This window comes from Epinephelus lanceolatus, chromosome 2, assembly GCF_041903045.1.
Source record: "Epinephelus lanceolatus isolate andai-2023 chromosome 2, ASM4190304v1, whole genome shotgun sequence".
Lineage (NCBI taxonomy): Eukaryota > Metazoa > Chordata > Actinopteri > Perciformes > Serranidae > Epinephelus > Epinephelus lanceolatus.
In genome coordinates, this window is record NC_135735.1 from 49,479,929 (window position 1) to 49,500,748 (window position 20,820).

Here is a 20,820-nt window from a genome sequence, read left to right on the forward strand (position 1 = left end):
GCTAGAGAACAAGCCTCTCAAATGTCTTCATGACATGTGACGTTAGCGCCACCGGCAGAGTGAGGGGGGGCCTGTGGGGTGAGGGGGGACTGTCAGCTGAAGCTGTCGATGAGCAGGGGGAGGGGAGGGAGACAGGTCGCTACTGGGGAGGGGAGCAGAGTCTACAGCAGAGGTGTGAATGGGTAGAGCGATGGTGGGTGGGGTCTCAGATCCACAGACAGAACTCACAGGGGGTGTTTCAAACCTATTGAAGAATAGGTTTAGCTCTGTTGCAAATTCTGGACCACCTTTTGACTCCAGGTGTGGCTTTCCCACAGCCTGTCATCATCCTCATCTCATTTCACAACTCTTATGTGTTGTTCTGTCCCATCTTGGCCGCAATCTTCTCCTTGTAGCTGCTTATGGCCTCCCTCAGTCTCCTCTTCAGTTCTTTTGAACAGCCCTGAGTTCCTCGTGATCCTTGGACATGAACGCCCTCTTCTTTCGGTTAAGAGGGCCTTTAGTGTCTTTATTGATCCATGGCTTGTTAGAAAAGCAGTAAACATTTCTTGTTGGGACAATGTTGTCCTCACAGAATTTTATGTAGTTAAGTTAGTTTTATGTTTTATGAGTAGTTCCTCATGAGTGTACGTTAACATAGTTAACATTAAAGAAAACTATGCGAAGAAGAAACAAATTACTCCCCAATAATACTACAACTAGAACGCTGCAGCAATGCAATATAAATGAGCAAAAAAAAAACAACTATTAAAACACAAAGTTAAAGATACGAAAAAGAAGCAAAAAGAGGGCAAATAGTCAGAGCTGCTGCAACAGGCTGCCGACCCCCAGCGCCATCTTGGATGTCTAATAAGTAAGTGTCCAACTATCTTGGCCAAAAGCTAAACAAAGTAGCAACATTCAAAATGCTCAGCCTGCACAAACTTGGAGCTACCAAGTTTTTCCTAAACAGGAATTACCACAAAATGCTGAATTACACAATAGCCCACAAAACTTCTTCTAATAACAGCTCAAAGGCTCGTGAGTCCCCAAATATTTCCAAAATGCTCAACACAAAGAAGAGTAGCTATGTTAGCAAAGCTCACACAGGAAAAACAAACAATCATCTCAGCGGCTTCTCCCCTTGCAGCTGCACTGACATTAGACAAGTCATAACATTTAATTTGGTTTTTAGATCCTAACTGAATAGGCAATGAAATGTGAACCAAGCTGTGCATGCGTTGTAATCCCAAAAACCCTATAATTGCAAATTCTTTATTTCAGCCTCTTTGCTCCTCATGCTCACTCCTTTTCTCATCTCTGTCAGCTGCCAGGGGGTTGCAGTGCTTCAGACTGTGTGCCTGAGGTGCCTCATCTGTCCTGTTGTTCTGTGGAAAGTCTCTACCTGCTGATGGGCAGAGAGCTGGAGGAGCTGGAGGAGGTGCCTGCGGGAAATGTCCTGGGTAAATATGTCCATTCCTTCATTGTGGTTATTGCATTGCAGTGGGTGTTGCTTTATTGGACAGAGTTTATAATCTCACCAGATTAGAGATTGTGAAATCAATCTAAAGCGGATTCTTGTTTCAGAGGGAGGCTAGGTGAGAACATCTGTTGCTATCTACACTTTTATAATTGCTCTAAGGCAGTACCAAGACACATATTGCTATACAACAAAGAACAAGGCAGCTCCTCTTTTTATTGTCATGAGGTTGGCATCTTATTTTCAAGTATGAGTATGTGGAAGCTGGCTGTGTATGCAGAACCCTGACTATAGTGTGTTACTGTCATGTTTAAATCCTCCATGTTGAACTATGAACAAATATTTCTTGTTTGTCAAAAAGTCCTACAAAAGTCTTAGATTCTTTCTCCAACTGGAAAAAGCTGTCATTGGCTATGTTTACATGCACATTCATATTCTTCTGTTATTCCAAATATGACAGTATTCTGAATTTGATACTCGTAATGTAAACAGCAAATCCATCTAGATATTTCAAATTAGGCTTTATTCCTAATGTAGCATTTTTGGATTAAGACGTGGGATATGCTGGTATTATTGGGTGTTTTTTCAGGGGGGCAATTGGATGGTGAGCACTTCTGTTCTTTGGACTGCTGAGAAACCCCCTTATAGTTAATATACCTATTAGGGGTGTAAATCACCAGTTTTGTCATGATACAGTATTATAATATTATATTGATTCTTTGGACAACGATACTGTATTTTCCGAAATAACAACGTTTGCCACGGTTCGATTTAATTTCAGTATGATTCAGTGGTCTGCGATCGATATTGGACGACATTAAATGCCCATTTGAACCCAACTGCAGAGAGCCAGAGAGGTGGGATAAGTTGAAAATTACAGGCTGAGGCTAAGTGACCGAAAAGAACAGGTGACCAGGATTGCAAAACTGTGACACTGTGACCTTGCATCCTTGTCATTCTCGTTAACACAATATCTCAAGAAGACCTTGATGGAATTTCTTCAAATTTGGCACAAACATCCACTTGGACTAGCCATGGACTGATTAGAATTTGGTGGTCGAATGTCAAGGTCACTGTGACCTTGCATCCATCTCATTCTTCTGAAGGTGATGTTTCAAGGATGCCTTACGGTAATTTCCTTAAATTTGACACAAATTTGCTCTTGGACTCAGTGATTTACTGATTTGAATTTGGTGGTAAAAGGTCAAGGTCACTATGACCTTACAAAACATGTTTTTGGCTAAAACTCAATTCATGTACTTATTTTGACAAACTTTCACAAAAAAAAATCAAATATGATAAAACAATGAAGTGATGACAATTTCATTCTAAAAGGTCAGAGGTCAGCTTCGGTGTGACATCATAATGTTCTGCATAAACACTTTTCTGGCCCCAAAATGTATGTCACTCAGGAACAGAAGGGGAGACAGGTCAGATGCTGAACTGGTGACACTAATCTTGAAATTGTGCTGATTGTATAGGTCTTCGGTGCTGCCGGGCGAAAGATGTGTGTGAAGCATTCATGTTTCCACAGATATGGATGTAAAGTATAACTAACACTTGACTTTTGCATGGAGGCATACACCTACTGTAACTTACTTACTTACTCCTCTTCGTCCCCTATGGGACATAAGGCTTCAGTGAGCACTCTCCATTGCATTCGGTCCCTGGCAGCATGTTGTGCCTCTCCCCATGACAGGTTCATCTGTTCCAGCTCTTGTGTCACAGTTCTGCACCAGGTGGTTTTGGGCCTCCCAGGTTTTCTTTTGCCTGGTGGTGTCCATCTTAAGGCGACTTTTGTGATGCAGTCCTGCTCCATCCTCAACACATGTCCTGGCCATCTCAGGCGTCCGTACGTAATCTCCTTGGTGATGCTTCGGCTTCACTTACTGGTTCCCACTCCAGCAAGGTTTTGGCCTTCTCCTTGGAGATTAAGTTAGCTACACCATGTGTGTGTGTGTTCTCGTGGCCAGAATGGGGGATGACAGACCCATCATGCAGGACTTGATGACCAGAGTCGGTCCAGTGACTCTCACTTATCCCCAGGATGTCCAGTGGTACCTTTTCATCTCACTGAGGACTTGTGCTGTCTTGGTGGTCTCAAACATGGTTCGGGCGTTCCATGTTCCAATGCGGATCTTGGTTTTAGGCCCTCTTTCGCACTCCTGACTTCCTTTCGGATTTCATCAGAAGTGGTCATACTGCCACCCAAAGAGTTTGGGTGGCCGGGGTCTACTGTGCGCCTGATGTCAATAGGATTGCTCATTGTAGTTTTTGTAACAGTAGGGTTTTTTTACGGGGTGGTGTTGTTAGCGCCACTCCCAACCCCCAACCTGGAGGACCAGGTGCTGCCTTTCGTTCCTCACCCAAGACCAGTCTGGTATGGTTGAACCTGCCAGGGGCCCTAGGCTCCCTCCAGCATAGCTCTCAGGATCATAGAACCACGCAAGCCTACTCCACCACAACAAGGTCACAGAATGGGGAGAAGGCATACAACTGTGAGGCAGTAATTCTAGTTTCTAGAGAGATGCTATCTATCTATCTAGCTATCTAGCGCTCTCTCTCTCTCTCTCTCTCTCTCTCTCTCTCTCTCTCTCTCTCTCTCTCTCTTGCTGTCCATCTGTCTGTCTGTCAGTTTAACAGCAGACAACTGTAATTATATGTAATATGGCACTCGCTTCCACAAGATGTAGGTCACGTGACTGGGCCAGAGTGTCGGAGCTGCTTAGGTCCGCCACTGAGTTAAATGAACACGCAGCAGCTTGAAGATAACAATTAGTAGCATATAGACTGGATTAAATCTACTCATTTCCCCAGATAAGCACCTCATAAGGTAAGCTATTAGCATGCTAATTATCATAAGCATCTACACTGTGGTATTATCATCAATAACCTCGCACCATGAACTATAACATCTATGATTACATATGATATGATATGATATGATTACATATGATACCAATGCACACTGTTGCAACAAAGAAAAAAACAATCATTGCAGAACTGAGAAGCCGAGTGAGGGTGATGAGCTGTTTACTCAATCGAATAGTTTTGATTGCACGAGTTGCGTACGCACACACAACGTCTCTCAGGTGGAGTAGGAGTGGCGTGCAGTGACGTCGATCAACCTCTAGCAGGGATTATACACAGTGTGGGTGGAATGTTCCTGTACTATATTTGAGGTAAAAGAGCAATTGATTGTGTTCCTGGTTCGATCCCGGGTGCGGGAGCCCTTCTGTGCGGAGTTTGCATGTTCTCCCTGTGTCAGCGTGGGTTTTCTCCGGGTACTCCGGCTTCCTCTCACAGTCCAAAGACATGCAGGTTGGGGACTACGTTAATTGGTGACTCTAAATTGTCCGTAGGTGTGAATGTGAGCGTGAATAGTTGTCTGTCTCTATGTGTCAGCCCTGTGATAGTCTGGCAACCTGTCCAGAGTGTACCCCGCCTCTCACTCGATGTCAGCTGGGATAGGCTCCAGCCCCCCCACGACCCTCAAGAGGATAAGCGGTTAGAAAATGGATGGATGGATGATTGATCGTCATTTTTAAGGGAACTTTAGTGAGCAAATTTCCCTACTCCCTGACATTTAATAGACAAACAATTCTTCAATTCTTCAAATAATCATTAGTTGCCACACAGGTTAAAGTTTCTGTGTCTCTGCTTTTTGATGTTGGATGTTTATGAAGTGGAATGATAAACTGAGAGACATATCTTATTTTGATATTAGTAGCAGCTTTTTAAAGGTTGTGTGATTGCATTCAAAGTAGTACCTGAATAATACTGGAATGTTAATTTGCTTAAATTTATTAGCATGTGTGTATTCGTGAATGCCTGTGTAGTTTGTGTAGAAAGCAGCATGTGGTGATTGTTCCTTTGTGCAGTATTGATGTGACCTCACATTAATGTTCCTGGGCTCCTTGTGCAGAATGCTGCAAACACTGAATGAAAGTCTGAGCTGTGTGATATCGTCGAATGCCATGAATTATGAAAGAGACGTGCATTAGGATATTGACATACAGTCATCAGCTGGTATGGGCATGGAGCAGAATGCTCTGTAGGAACAGGTTGTCGACAATGGTGCCATGTCATAATTCCGACATCCCATTATTCAAACATCCCATTATTTCGACATCCCATTATTCTGAAAATTACCCATTGTACCGAAATCTCAATGTTGCAATGCAAAAGTGAAAAAAGCAAGCAGCAAAGGAAAGCAGCATGAGACCATGTTGTCGTGTTGTTTACTGTTGCCATGACGACAACGGTCGCCCTGTTTTGAGGAAGTAGAAATGATGTTGAAAGTTTTTAACCCAAACCATGATCTTTTCCTAACCTTAACCTAGTAGTTCTTGTGCCTAAACCTAACCAGACCTTAACCATGAAACAGTTGTTTTGTAACAATGAAAAATGAGATTTTGGAACAACAGGACTTCGTAACAATGGGTTTAATATGGTCAGAACAACGGGATGTCGAAACATTGAGATTTCGGAACAATGGGATGTCGGAATTATGAGTGGACCCCGTCGACAATCCGCCCTTGAGTGAGCATTACAGATCCTTTTGCTCCTTCTGTAGTTTGGACTGTCAGGTCAGAGATGTGCTGTGAATGGATTTTGGGAGTGGCCTTCACAGCACAGGGCCTGGAGTCCAGAGTTCTTTGGCCAGTTGCACAGAAACAGGCTTCTGTGGCTTAGATTGAATATGGTCAGACTTCATGACTCTTAAGTTCCACTAATTTGCTATACACTGCTGAGGCTATAATAATCCTTTATTTGATTAGGGTTAGAGATGGGAGGTACCAATGTGTGTACCAGCTGTAGCATTTTAGCAACAGAAATGGAGAAACATTCACCTCATAAGTAAAATGTTTATTTTTCTACTTATTTATTTTTTTATGTATAATATGTGGCTCACGTCTGAATGGAAAAAAAAAAAAAAAATCAGATTTCTGTGTCCACACTACTCTGAAAACATCTTCTTTGTCACATGAGAGCAAAACAGTTACAGATTTGGACCACATTTGCTTGTAATGTGTAACCTTGTTAATTTTTCCTCCCTACTAGAGGGTAGAAAGCCTGAACAACAGTGGTGATTGCTCTAAGACTGCAAGGGAAGCTCAGCTTCCCCTAAAATGTCAAAAAATAAGTGGTCAAATATGTACTGTTGTGTTTACATTTCATTGACTAAATATGCGCTAGAACGCGTTCAACTTTTGTTCAGAATCAGCTATTTATCACAGGTCACTGATGCGACTTTCTTCTCATTCATTCCCGTAGCATCACAGTTCATTAAACAGTGGAAGCTCAGTGTCCAAAGACTTCAGTGGGGAAGCATAGAGTGGGTTGTTCCACTGCAGCGAAACTAGACAGTCATTGGATAAATGCTCGGTTTTGTCCCGCCCATCAGACGCTCAGCGTCTCTGGGGGTCTATGGGGCAGTGGGCTGGCCTCGGCTGGCCTGGATGCTGGGCTTCTGCATGATGATTGGATGATCTGTCTGAGGCTGAATCCCTTTTTGATTGACAGCAAAATGAGTGAATCAGCGATCTTGAAATATAAACCACCACCGGAGCATTTTTTAAGTTTCATTCCGTTGTTCTGAGTTGATCTGGAGACTTTTCCAATCCTCTTAGTGACTTTTTCTTTGTTAAAAACAATTAGCGACAAATCTAGCATCTTTTTCTGGTGTTATTGGAGACTGTACTCGTGTTTGGAGACTCTGACTTCTGTCGCTCTGCAGTTACTGTCCCCAACGAGCAGCGGGTGCTGCTGTGAATCCCTCCACTGTCCCAAAGCACTCACAGGCGGTCACACTAGCCTCGCGCAGCAGCCCCAGAGGGTAGAATTTACGTATAAATAAACAGACACATTTTATGATGTAGGCCGAAAATCAGCTTCCCCTCCTTGAAAGACCAGCAGCCGCCACTGCTGAACAAACAGGGTTGAGTTGTACAAAAAATGTCTGTACATCCCACAATGCACCATAAAGTTTATTATTACAAAATGGTAAAAATGTGGCCCAACAACAAACCTTCCAAGAGAGCACCACCCATCAAAACTCAAGGACCAGGCAAGAAGGGTATTAATCAGAGAGACAACATAGAGAACAAAGATATCCTTGAAGGAGCTGGAAAGCTCCACAGCAGAGACTGGAATATGGTGGACCACTTTGAACCATATACTCCTCACACCTGGGGCCAGATGCATAAATTATGTGTACGCACAAAAAACAGAATGTGTGCATCAAAGAAATTCGTCAGACCAGGGATCTCATTTCTAAACATTGGGTACGCACAAAACAAAGTCTGAAAGAGCTGTACACCACTTCCCACACAAAAGTTGTGATCTATAAAAACAGACTTGATGGGTGAAACTTTGACCCATGCTTTTTGTGAAATGTCACTCGAATGCGCATTAATAAAATTAGTCTTAAATTATTTATTACTGATAAATGTCAGCACCTTTTTTTTTTTTTTAATTTTTTTTTTTTTTTACATTCATCTGTGTAAGTGATCATTTAATTCTATCCCGTGGAGCACTTTGTCAGTTTCCACATGAGCACTATGAATGAATCATTGATCTTCCTCATGACGTTTTATAATAATGATGACAGAGATTTTACAATGATGATGGTTTGCAGAAATGTGATAAATTAGTAGTAATGACAGTACAAATATACACAGCTGTATGTAAAAACAGCTGGCACTGTTGGAGAACCTCGCCGATGCTACAAAGTCAGTGAAATTGCCCTTTCTTGACAGGTCTAATGAGTGGTAGAGAGGCACACGTGTTGATATGCAAACCGATGTCTAAGGGCGTTTCTACACCCATTTATGGTGTACTGTGGGTTTAGAAATAGTGCTTGTGCCTGTCTGCACAGCACCACAGTGATCAAGATTTAAAAAAACAGAATCAGGTGTATTCATGGTTCTATAAATCTGAAGAAAAGAATGTGGATGCACATTTCTGTCTTTGTGTGGATTCATGACTAAAACTGTGTATCCGCGTGTAATGAGTGTGTGCATGGGACACGAAGGAGGATGACTCAATGAACTGTTTCCTGCATTCATTCGCTCCTGCAGAAGACATAAAAACACATTATTTGCCTTCTGGTCTTTTCTCCTGCACCTCTGCACCCCCAGCAATGCCAAACAGCACTGTCTACCTTTTTTTCCACAGATTTCTCAAAATACATATACATTCAATTTTTTTGTTTTACATTACAATATGCATCCAACTCATTTTACGTATCATGAATCAAGACCTTTGAAATTTCACAGGAAAACATTTTACCTACAATCAATTTTACAACAAATCTCCTCAAAACCATAGGAAAAAAAACCTCATATACAAGAAGACAACAGTGCCACCTGGTGGACAAAGGAACACAGAGCATGGGGTGGAGTGACTAAACAGAAACAACAAAATTCATTACTTAAAGGTAGGATCTGGAGGATTTTCAAACAAAACAAAATATAGACATATACAAATGAAATCCTGCTTAATCATCACCTATGGGCTTCTACTCATGTGTGGTGGTGACTCTGTTTGCAGAGCTCCTGCCCTTTAACTGTATTTTGATGGTTTTGTGAGCTCCGACGCTTCTGGGCGGAGATTTCCCCAGCCAATGAGAGAGCGCAGGTGCCGTGCCCGAGCGTGTCCGAGCGTGCACCAGCGTGAGCCTTGCCTGAACCTCTTCTGTGTCAAATTTGAATGTGCGTTTACAAACAGCAACTGGAAAATCCTCCAGACCCTACCTTTAACAAAGAAAAACGCATTCCTGCAGAGGACATAAAGACATTATTTCCCTTCTGGTCTTTTCTCCTGCACCTCTGCACCTAAACATGCAAACATGCACAGTGTTTACACATGACAGGGCGGAATGCCCTAGTGCAAATTGCGCCAAAAAAGTGGAGCAAAAAACATCTATAAAACTTAAATTAACGTTAAAAAACACAAAACAGCTTGGTAACATAAGAATATGCAACAGTGAACAATATGCACCAAAGATTTCAACGTAAGTGAAGCTCACTTAAGCCCAGTAGGTACGGAAAGGGCAGAGTGCAGAAAAGTCATTTCCACAGGAAAAATTGATAAAATAATAGTAAATTAAAGTAACTCATTGAGATAAAATTCACAAATACTCAAAATAATCATAAAATGATAACTTAAATTCACAAATACAAATTGGAACTAATAGTAATTAAAGTGCATTTATAACTCTGTTACACTGGCTCCTGGGCTTAATGGAAGAGAAGAGTTAAGCATTTAAATGAGAAATAGTTCATTATGATCTTCATTTCCCACAATGGTTCTTATTTGCTGACAGCTTCAAGTAAAGCTGTTGAAGTGCAAAGTTTTTGAATCATCAAGGAAGCATAAAGAGCATATGAAGGCAGCAGTCCTGTTTCTGTCCACCCTTGTAAGCAGTTCCACACCAAGTAAAAGGTTTCTCATTGACAGTGTTGCTCTAATTTGTCAAATTCAAATAAACTTGAAATGTAGCGTTAACTTAAGTCTCTTCTTAAATGGCATTTTTGTAATTAAACGATCCTGTTGCTGCCATTCTTTCCACCTTCATATATCCTGACTCAGTGCAGCACAGCTGCAGTGATTGCAGCGTATTCAGGGCAGGTGGGTGTTCACCGCAGATTGTGACAGAGTATAAGCACCTGAGGGAGAAGTTTCTCTTTATTTTCTTTTTAACTGCGATGGTAATTACTCATGAAATACGACACAGTAAGTTTGTTTACAGGGATTTCTGCATTCCACAAAGAAGCTTGAAGACTAAGCAGAAAGTTGTACTAGTGGTAGGCAGTGTGCAAACAACTTTTGCCGTAATATGCACGTCTTCTGGGCTATGTCATGCGGGAGTCGTCATTCTTGTCCTGTTAGTGGACTGCACGCAGGAGGGGAGTTTCCAGCAAAGCACCAGTGTGTAAGCCCCACCAGGCTTGGCCTTGGTTAGACCCCTATAGTTATCTGACAGCTGGAGCAAGTAATTGGAGAGGGAGAGAACTACACATACACAACTTTCACACACAAATATTCACACAAAGCAGCATTTGATGTGGGAATCATCATTTTCTAGTTAATCACATGATGACACACTATGCAGACCGCATGACAAAGAGCTATGTTTGTCTTGGTTTGTGAAGACAGTGTGTCGTGGAAGTGAGACCCCGTTAACTCCAGCTGTTGGAAACAACAGCCTTGAAAACTGATGGTCCCCCATCATGCTATCTGTCACAGAGTAACCTCAGTTGTTCCCTGGAGATGGTTTTCAGCTCTAGGTGAGTGCCAGGTTTCACTGAACCTCAGCAAATGGTTGGCTGGTTAGAATGAGTTGTGATAGTTTTTTTTTATTTGTCATTTCATCCACCAAGGATGAGGATGTTTTTTATTTTATTTGAAGCTGTATGTGCATATTCATACACATAACTGCTCAAAACTCTTTTCTGCTCTAAAATGTTTATAAAACATTTAATTTTTTTCACTGTGAAACATAACCAGTCCACCTCTACAACCTGAAATCTTGGGCTTCTGAAAGTAATTAAAACCAGGAGGACAAGTTTCATTCAGAGCAACACAGTCACCTGGACTCAGCCAAGTCTCAGTAAGCATAAGGAATTTCTGCAGGTGTCTCAGGTAAAACAGTTTCTTCCTTAATTTCCTCATCACTGAGTCAGTATGCAGCCCCCGGTTAGGCTCTCAGTGATGTGGACACCAAGGTATTTGAAGCTGTCCACCCTTTCTACTGAGGACCCGTTTATATTAAGGGAAGGCAAATCTTTAAACAGTTTGGTGTAATATTTCCCCATAAAAGACAGATATGTATTAGGTCCGATACACTCCAAGCTGTGGGAACTATCTGGCTACCTTAACAAAAGTCCTTTGTTTAATTTTCTTTTGTGTCTTCTTAGTATCACACACCCAGCCAGCATTGGGATTCATCTGTGATTGCAGCTAAGGGAGTACACAGCCGGCATGATGGTGTTTGATTGTGAGCTTAGTAAGGCCAGCAGTTTATTACAGTGGTTAAAGACATGGGCAACATCAAATTCTCATCATCAGGGTCTAATGTGAACCAGCTGTCTGAGAGACTGAACCATAGCATGAATCATGCAAGTCAGTCCTCTGGGAGGGAAAAAAATGGAAAAAGGAGTCTGAGTAGAATGAATGATGCTGATTCAACACTGAGTGACTTTATGAAAACATTTGTTTTGCATTAGGCCTCCCTGTGTGCCAGTGCTGACTAGTGACCCAGATCTTTAGCAGAACACACCGACTAAATGATTTTACTGATGTCAACCACACAACGGTGTGATGTTAGAGGCCAGCTGGGTTCATCTCAGTGCGGCACACAACAGATCATGAATTATGAGACAGAGACAGTAGAATGTCTCTGTTTTGCTCTTTCATCTTTTGTCTGGGAATTTTGCCAATTTAAGTACAAAGTTTTTTTTGGAGCTTCTTTAGCCTGCTTGTATGAAACTCAGTTTTTTTTTCTTCAAGTCTTAAGGTGGGCTTGTGAAAGAAATCACTGGGCCATTGGTTTCTAGCATCACTGGAAAGGTGAATAAATGTATGACAGCACAGTGATGAAAATTATATCAATCATCTGACCTGATATTCAACGGTAAAACAACTCCAAAATGTTGAATTATTACTTTAAGATCAGTATAAATTTCATCTTTGTTCATAAAGAGCAAAGCTACTGTACAATCAAGATGCCTTTAGCCTAGCTTTTGGCTAGTGCTGGGTAGTGTAACCGTATGACAGTATTTTTTAAGATTCTGGAGATTTTCAATACATCAGTGTTTTTACCTCTCTGTACAGGCTTATTCTATTGTAAGGAGTTCATAGAATATAAGAACGTTTTAATGTCATCATACTACCCGGATCACAATTCTCTAATGTGGGGTTCAGACTACATGATATGTTTGTCTATACTGACGGTCACCATGTCAGATTAGGGAATTGTGGAGTCATAAAATCTTGCCCTGACTTGGCCGACAGACAGGGTCTGAAGGGTTCAGAAATTAGCACCTGCCAAGCACCAAATGCAGTGCGAGTGATTTTGACAAGTAAATCTTAAAAGTCTATCCGACACACTGGCAGGTGTATGTTTGTACCAAAATAGTCGTAATAAAAAAACTATGCTGAGAGTCTCTGCCACATTTTGGTATCATTTAGGTGCACACTGCTCTGCTGCTCCTGAGCTGCTCCTGTGCTGTTTGTCAGGCACAGACACACATGCGCAAATCTAAATGGTGAAACTGACCGTCTCGAGCACTTCTAGTTTTGTGACACTGTTTACCATTCGGGACATCAGCTGAGGCAGCGAAAACATCCCCTGCAGGACAAAAAACATTTTTCCCATAGACCACCTGTTATGTTCTGACCTGTCTAGGGGGTTCAGGAGTAACAATAATAAAAGAAACAATACATACCCGGGGAGGGAAAAATGAAGCGCTGGTAGGGTAAACGTAAGCCAAATATTTTATTAATGAACCCAGAATGTAAACACGAACACAAAACAATCCTCCAAAAACTGAGGATGACAAGGACTAACCATAAACTGAAAATAGTCCACTCAAAGGAGGGACAATAATGCACAATAAGTAAAAACCAGATCTTAGAAACTAAAACATCGGGTACACTAAAACACTGCGAGATGTTGAGACACGGTTCCTGGAGCACTGTAGCGATCCACATACAGCCGGCGGCCTCGGTCCACTCTCCTTAATACCCCACTGATTGCTGATTGGCACCAGCTGCGAGGCACCATCCAAGGAACACACCTGTAACACACACCTGTAACAAACACACACACACACAACCCAAACTCTACGGCACGTAACACCACCATTGGAAAAAAGATATCTTCAACACTGTTGACATGACACCTCCAACTGCAAACACCATCACTTATGATTGTTTCTGTTAGGAATGTTTGATCCATGGAGGTCTCACATTTGTGAAACTTTCATGGAGCTGAGAAAAGCGATTTTAAAAATCTGTACGTCATCACAATGTTAAGTCTATGTAAATGTTTTTTGGCATAGCCAGGCGAGCATCTCCATTGAAATGAACAGGCGCCATCCTAAAACTCAGTGTGTTGGCATTATTATAAATCTATGCTCTGGATACGTGACATGAAAAAGACACCTTAAAATCCTACATCCATGCTCCAAATAGAGGACGTGATTTGATAGCGCTGATTGCAAAATTACAGAAGAGAGAGAAAATAGCAGGGGCGAAGAGAAGAGACAGGCTAGAAAAACGACAGTGTCCAAAGTTTGGGATCATTTCAAAATAAAACAAAACGAAAATTCTGTACATTGAGTCTATTGAAAAAGCAAACCAGCTTACCATAACAACATGACATCAGTACTTCAGCATCTCAGCCGAAAGTGTCCACTCCTTGAAGCAGAAGTTAACATAAATGTTAGCATTCGTGTCAGCATCCCTCCAGGCTGCCAGCACCTGGGGCTCCACACCGTATGTGGGGTCTGCCCATTGGTCCGACATCTCATTGTTCCGACCATATTAAACCCATTGTTCCGAAGTCCCGTTGTTCCGAAATCATCATGATGCCCTGTGGTTAAGGTCTGGTTAGGTTTAGACACAAAAACCACTTGGTTAGGGTCAGGAAAAGATCATGGTGTGGGTTAAAATGAAAAAGAAAGTGACAAACACATAAGCCGTGAGCCTGCTCCGCCTCAAGCCTTTCCCAGCTGACCCAGAGCCGGTCGCAGCGCACCATCAAGGCAGAAATACGCCTGCCGGGAGCTGTTCAGCACCGCGGAGAGCTCCCCACACAACCCCGACCCCAGAGTTAATAACAGGAGGTTATGGTGTTTCACTCTCTCCTCTCTATGACACTTGTATCTCGACCAGTAGCCTACTTTTGTTGCATTTGCTGATCCTCTATGGTTCACAAATACAGTATAGCCTAGTATAATCACATATCAGAACAACGGGACGTCGGACTAATGAGAGGTCGGAACAATGAGAGGTCGGAACAATGATACGGCACCGCCGTATGTATGATGTAAAACCCAGTAACTTTGCTGGCGGATGAGCGGGGAACTCAAAGCAGCTTGGAGGGAAGCTAAACACTGTTCATGTGGACAAACTGGCCACACTGCGGTGACACAAAGCTGCTTGAAAACTGTTTTAACATTTTAAGAACATAGATTAATATGGCAGCTGGTTTGACTTTCACAAACTGACTGACAGTTAAGCAGCCTTATACATAATTGAATATTAATTGGTTTAACTGACTAATATTTCTGGTGCCGACTAGAGACAAAACAACAAAAACAAGTATTTCCTACTACTGTTTTATCCGTATCTACCACAAGACAAAGAATGTAATTTTTTATGTTACAATAAACATATGAGCAAAATTGTCCCTAAACCTAAATAATTGATGTCAACTCAGTTCAGTTTTTGCTTTTGATTTTAGTTGTAAAACTGGTCCAAGTGGCATTCAAAAAGTCTTAAATCTAACTTGCCTTAAGCTTTACTGTAGGAACCCTTTGAGAGATAGATGTGTTCCCATATCACTAGGTCTGAGTGTTGTGTATAATATACTCTTAGATTGTGTAATGAATGTGATGTATATTCTACTTTATATTGTCAGCACTGCAAAGAATATGCATGTGTTTGATATTGCACATACAATGTACCTTTGTGTTTTTAAACAGAACATGTATGAGCACATGAATTTTCCCTTGTTGGATAATAAAGTTGAGCAGATCTGACCTAATTACAAAAAATTAAAATTAAATAGAAGCAAACTACATATGAGCTAGTATTTATGAGTCAGTATATCAGTCTTTTACCAGATTCTGTTGGAAGCATGACAAACACATCTTTCTTCTCAAGAAAAGCTAGAAGTGCTGCTGACTGTTCATCTTTTAGTGAAAATAAACCTTCCAGTTTGTTCAATACTGTTGCATAAGTTATCTTAGTTGTTTGTGAAAATGCCTTTGAGACCCACATAGATGCATTTTTCCCTTTTTTTAAGGGGGGACAGGGGATCTTTAGGGGGTGATAGCAGGCCAACAGTATATGCTGCATAGAAGTGGTATACATCATCTGAAAGCTGAGAACCTGAAGATTAAATTGAGATGCAAATACACAATAAACATTATGTTTTAGTTTGGCACCTGTTAAATTTTTTAAGATTTAGAGTGTTTATTGGCTTAGAACATAATGATCAAAGTATATGATGGCCATTCTAATGCTCATTTATTTCTCTGAAGTTGTTACAGCAGTTCTTGGTTTGATACCCTTTGTTCCACAGATTTGGTGCTAAATGTAAGCAATTTTCTTTTTTTTTTTTTTTTTACCACTGGAGAAAAAATAAAAATGGTCAAAAAACCCTCCAGAATACCACATCAAAACACCAAGACCTTGAGGAACACCAGAGAAAAATCCATGCTGTGATCTGGTGTCAAATTTTAGACATTGGGATATTTCTGTAAGAACTGCATTTTTTGGTGATTGAATGGTGAGACTGCTAAGAAACCCTGTTGTTGTTAACATACTTATGAAAGCCAAACATCCTCTAAATGCTGGAGGTCTCTAATTTGTGGCTGTGAAGGGTCACGAGGCTCTGATTATCCTAGAGGTCACAATAGGTAATTTTATAAAGGGATGCCCGTTTCAAAGAAATGGTCTCACTACAATAAAATGGCTAGTTTGGGGCTAACATCATCACACATGAATAAAACTGGGCTTACTGAATCCACAAGAGTCTCAGCTTTCCAGTCAGACATAATTTCAACACTGTTTGTGGACCCCAGTATGCAGAAATATTCAAATACAATAGGCAAAAATAAGACATTTATACTGCATGCAAAAAACTGCATGATTTTTGCCCCAAACTGTATGGGACTGGCATAAGGGGCTTCACACATGATGTGTCTTTAACCGCCTAGAAAATAAAGAGTTGGGCACTGGGCACCACTCTTGTGCCTACTCTTTACCAACTTTCAAACATGTGGATGTAGGTTGCATCTGAGGTTCCTAAGCGACCATAACCAGCACTGTATCATAGCCTACTTACCAGAAATCCTGAGTGCAGAGCTGCTCTTTTTCCAGGCATTGTTTCTAAGCGTGTATTAGGCCAAAATATTGTCTGACAGATGTAAAGTTCTGGGTAGCCCTGCTTTTATTTACCACAACTGATATTTGTGGAAGAAGGGAAAGATATCTGCCAACTGTGATTTGTTGTTCCTTGTCACATGACATGCGGAGTGCGCTGCTGTATCTCAAAAGTTATACTCTGTTTATCTCAGGGTGACTCAGGGTCACCCTGAAGAATAGCCGGTCGAGAATGCAAGCATGCTGCAACGCCATCTCTCTGGTATTTGACCGTGCCTGCAGTGTGTCGACATTAAAAAATAATGAATTTGAGGGTGCAAAAAATGCAGCATGTATATGGCCCCTCAAGTGGGCATGTCTGTAAAGGGGAGATTTGAGGGTACCCATAGAACCTATTTTAATTTAGATCTCTCCAGGTAAGAGGTCAAGGGACCTCTGTGAAAATGGCCATGTCCTTTTTCTCTTGCCAAAATTAAGCCTAACTTTGGAGCGTTACTTAGTCTGCTTCCAGCAAGACATTGTTGGTTCCACTGGATTCCTTTGGTCTTCGTGGGGTCCATCTGCTCTCTCAAATGGACTCAACTGAGTAAAATTCTGCTGTTGTTGAATATATTTGTTGAAAGTCAGTAATGAATTGACTTTGATTTGAACACAAACTGAATTGGACCACTGTTGCTACACACTAAACCTACTTGTGCATGGTGTGTGTTAGCAGCAGTGAGTGTTTTCTGCTGCTCCTGACTCATATGTCTCTTTACCAGTTGTCCTTGACACAGTTTCCAGTCTCAGTTGAGCCCTGCCCCCCCCTCTGTCTTTCTAGCTTTTCCTCCCACTGGTGCTCTCATCCTGGCTGCTCTGGATTTTTCTTCACCTCCTTCTCTGTTTTTGAAGCTTACATTTTCTAGTATGTTTGAGCAAAGCTGTAGCTAGGACGAAAGAGATGGATTTAAAAAGAAATAGAGTAGGGATTCCCCTTCATGAAAAACCTTTACAGTCACTCCACATCACCAGAACACTACACAAAATTAGCAACAGGTTACTTATTCCCATGTGATCCCCACAGTCAGGCTAGTTGCAGACATGGGGGTTGTCGGTGTTGTAACACCCACACTTTGGCCAAAAGCATATTATATCCCCCCGACTTTTTGGCGAGACGAGACGAAACGAAAGTTGAGTGGCGAAATAATCTGAGAGAACACAAGTGAAAACGAGTAGGATCGCACCACACATCCAGAAAGACTAAGCACATAGGTTAAACTAGGTTGACTGACAGACCATCGAGCCAATCAGAGCAAATCCCTGATTCGCATCGGTGAGGAGGGGAATCCAGAAAGACTAAGCACATAGGACAAACTAGGTTGACTGACAGATCATCGAGCCAATCAGAGCAAATCCCCGATTCGCATCCAGAAAGACTAAGCACATAGGTCAAACTAGGTTGACTGACAGATTTTCGAGCCAATCAGAGCAAATCCCCAGTTCGTATCGGTGAGGAGGGGAATTTCAAAAACAAACAGGCTGCACGTCTCTCCCGCCGGCTGCTTACGGCTCATCTTAGGTTATCTTAAGCATTCACCATCCGGAAGGATTAGGCTACCGTGACTCCAGGTAGTACATGTAAATACCCATATCACACAAAAGTAGTGAAGTAAAATTCGCTGTCACAGTGATCCATCTATCAAATAAGTAACCTGTCCACCTCAGCCCAGCCTGCAAATTCCATATGCAGCCAGTAGCGAATGACCAGTTCACATTGTCATGTCAATTCACTAAGAATAGCCTAATATCCATGAGTCACAGCACAGCCAGTACTTTCTGAAAAACACCCAAAGAGACCAAGTGTTTTTAGCAGCTAATTAGGATGCTAGCTCAGCTCATGTAGGCATATGCCTTACCCGAAACACAATCTAATATGAGTCTCATGGCTCCATAACAGATGCAGACTTGTCATCGTCAAGCTACTAACACTGTCTTCTTGTGTTGTGCAGTGTCAGTATGCTGAAAAGGAAAAGGCAGGGGACAATCGACTCATTTTTCATGAGAAATCCTGTAAGTGAATTTGATAGCTCTAAGTTTAAAAAAAAATCTGGATTATGGATTTTTATTTCAATTTCATGCTGACATAACTTCAAGTACCTACTTCTTATACTAATTCCATAAGTTTCCATTACTTTTCAGTAGGTTATGGTGTTTACTAATGGTATAGGGCATGCTATGCATTTCTGAATGTTCTGTTGGGGGGACATTGATGGAGGTTAATTTTGAGCTTGAAAAGTAAATCATTTTGCGTCCTGTTTGTTTAGGATAGACAGTTGGAGGCAGTTTCAGAGTTAGGCCTACCGCAGGAAGGTTCACAGGTAAGCAATGAATTAGGATGCATTATCGGCTACCAATACAGAAGGAAGGGAGTGTGTGTGTGTGTGTGTGTGTGTGAGTGAGAGTGAGAGTAAGAGAGTGAGTGAGTTGGGATGTTTACATGTGTGTGCGGGTGGATGCCACTAGGAGGGCTGCTTTTTCATAAGGGTTTAAGATGATGATTCTGATCCAGCTTAATGATGAAGATGAAGATGGTGATGCTGAAGATGATGATGATGATGATGATTACAATTACCTTGGTAGCAAAGTGTGCCAAAGATGTGATGCACAGGGATCAGTGGGGCAGCCACTCCGCTAAGGCAAAGCCAGAGGGATGTGGCCAGGAGAGAGCATGACAGAGAGGAGGAGGAAGGAGAGGGCAGAGGAGGAGAAGGCAGACAAGAAGATGGACAGACTAAGGGAGAGGATGAGGAAGACATGATGGAGGGAGGGACAGAGAACTCAACTTTTTGCCATCAATACAATAAACCTAATCAACCTGATCCAAAATATATCATCAAACAGTTCTTGCCAAAATATACACTGACCTTCCAAACATAGTGGTATCAGAGATATCCCTGGCTCCATGTGAGTCCTGGCCTTGATGGTGTTTTGTGGTTTTATTGTTCCAAAGCCTATCACTCATCAACGTCACCTCTTGCAAAAAATGCTGAACCAGCATTTATTTCATCTGGCTTTAAAAATTGGAAAAAGGCCCTTAAGCGATTCACTCTACATGAGAAATCTGACAGTCACAAGACAGCCATAACAACACATGAAGATCGTTCGGTGCAAGCTCAGCTATCTAGCGCCAGTGTCAAACAGCAAGAGGAAGCAAGGGAGTGTCTTTTGAAAATCATTGGTGGCAAGCAGATGTTGGCCAGGCAGGGCTTACCATTTAGGGGGCACGACAATAATGAGGGAAATCTTCAGCAAGTGCTGAAGTATAAATCAGAGGATGATCCCTTACTTACCAATTGGTTGACAGGAGATAGAAAGGATTTCTATACTTCAGCTCTGATTCAGATTGAAATTCTGAATTTGTTCAGTTGCACGATCATTCGGGAAATAGCTGAAAATATAAAATCATTTCACAGTGATGATGGATGGGATGATGTGTCTGGTAAAGAGCAAGAGGCAGTGTGTCTAAGATTTGTTGATAAGGACTTAGTCCCCCATGAAGAATTCATTGGCCTATATGAGGTTTCTGTGACAACAGGGGAAAACCTAGCAAAAGTGGTGATGGATGTCTTGCAGCACCTCAACCTGCCTATCACTGGGTTGCATGGCCAAGCATATGATGGGGCTGGCAAATACGACGGAGCCCAGGCCATAATTAGGCAATCGCAACCTTTCACTCCCTACCTGCTAATTTAATAACACAGACAGCCTCCACTGCCTCAGCATTTATTCGAAATGCTCTGGATTGGGTTAATGATTTGGGAGTTTTGTTTGTGCAGTCAGGGAAACTGAAAGACATATTCAGGGGAATTGCTAGGTCTGAGGAGGCTGAGTGTCCATCTCACACCATAAGACCTCTTTGTCCAACAAGATGGACAGTCTGCACTGGTGCCATCCGTGCTGTGCTGAACCAGTATGAGCATATACTGCAAGCTTTGGCTGAGATGGCAGAGAGTGATTCAGATGCAGCTAGTAAGGCACATGGCTTAAATGACAGATTTGAGGAGGGAAATATTGTTCGGGGCCTTGTGTGTGCTCTTGAGATAACAGGGGAGTTAGAGGTTTTGAATATGTCCCTTCAGAGCAGAACACAGACCCTAGATGGTATGCTTTCAGCTGTTGCCCCAGTCAAAGAAAGCATTTGCAAAAAAGGAATGGAGAGAGTTTTCAGTCACTTTACTCAAAAGCCACAAGGATGTGTGAGA

The 20,820-nt window shown here is 41.9% G+C and overlaps 1 protein-coding gene across 3 annotated transcripts in view; it reads left to right on the forward strand.

Annotated features, from left to right (window-relative positions):
* Positions 1 to 20,820, forward strand: part of efl1 (elongation factor like GTPase 1) — a 289,931-nt gene that overhangs the window by 101,582 nt on the left and 167,529 nt on the right. For all 3 annotated transcript variants that reach the window (XM_033622163.2, XM_078162279.1, XM_078162283.1), the window contains exon 14: positions 1,307 to 1,442. In XM_033622163.2, coding sequence (XP_033478054.1) covers positions 1,307 to 1,442 — 136 coding nt within the window. The remainder of the gene's footprint in view (positions 1 to 1,306; positions 1,443 to 20,820) is intronic.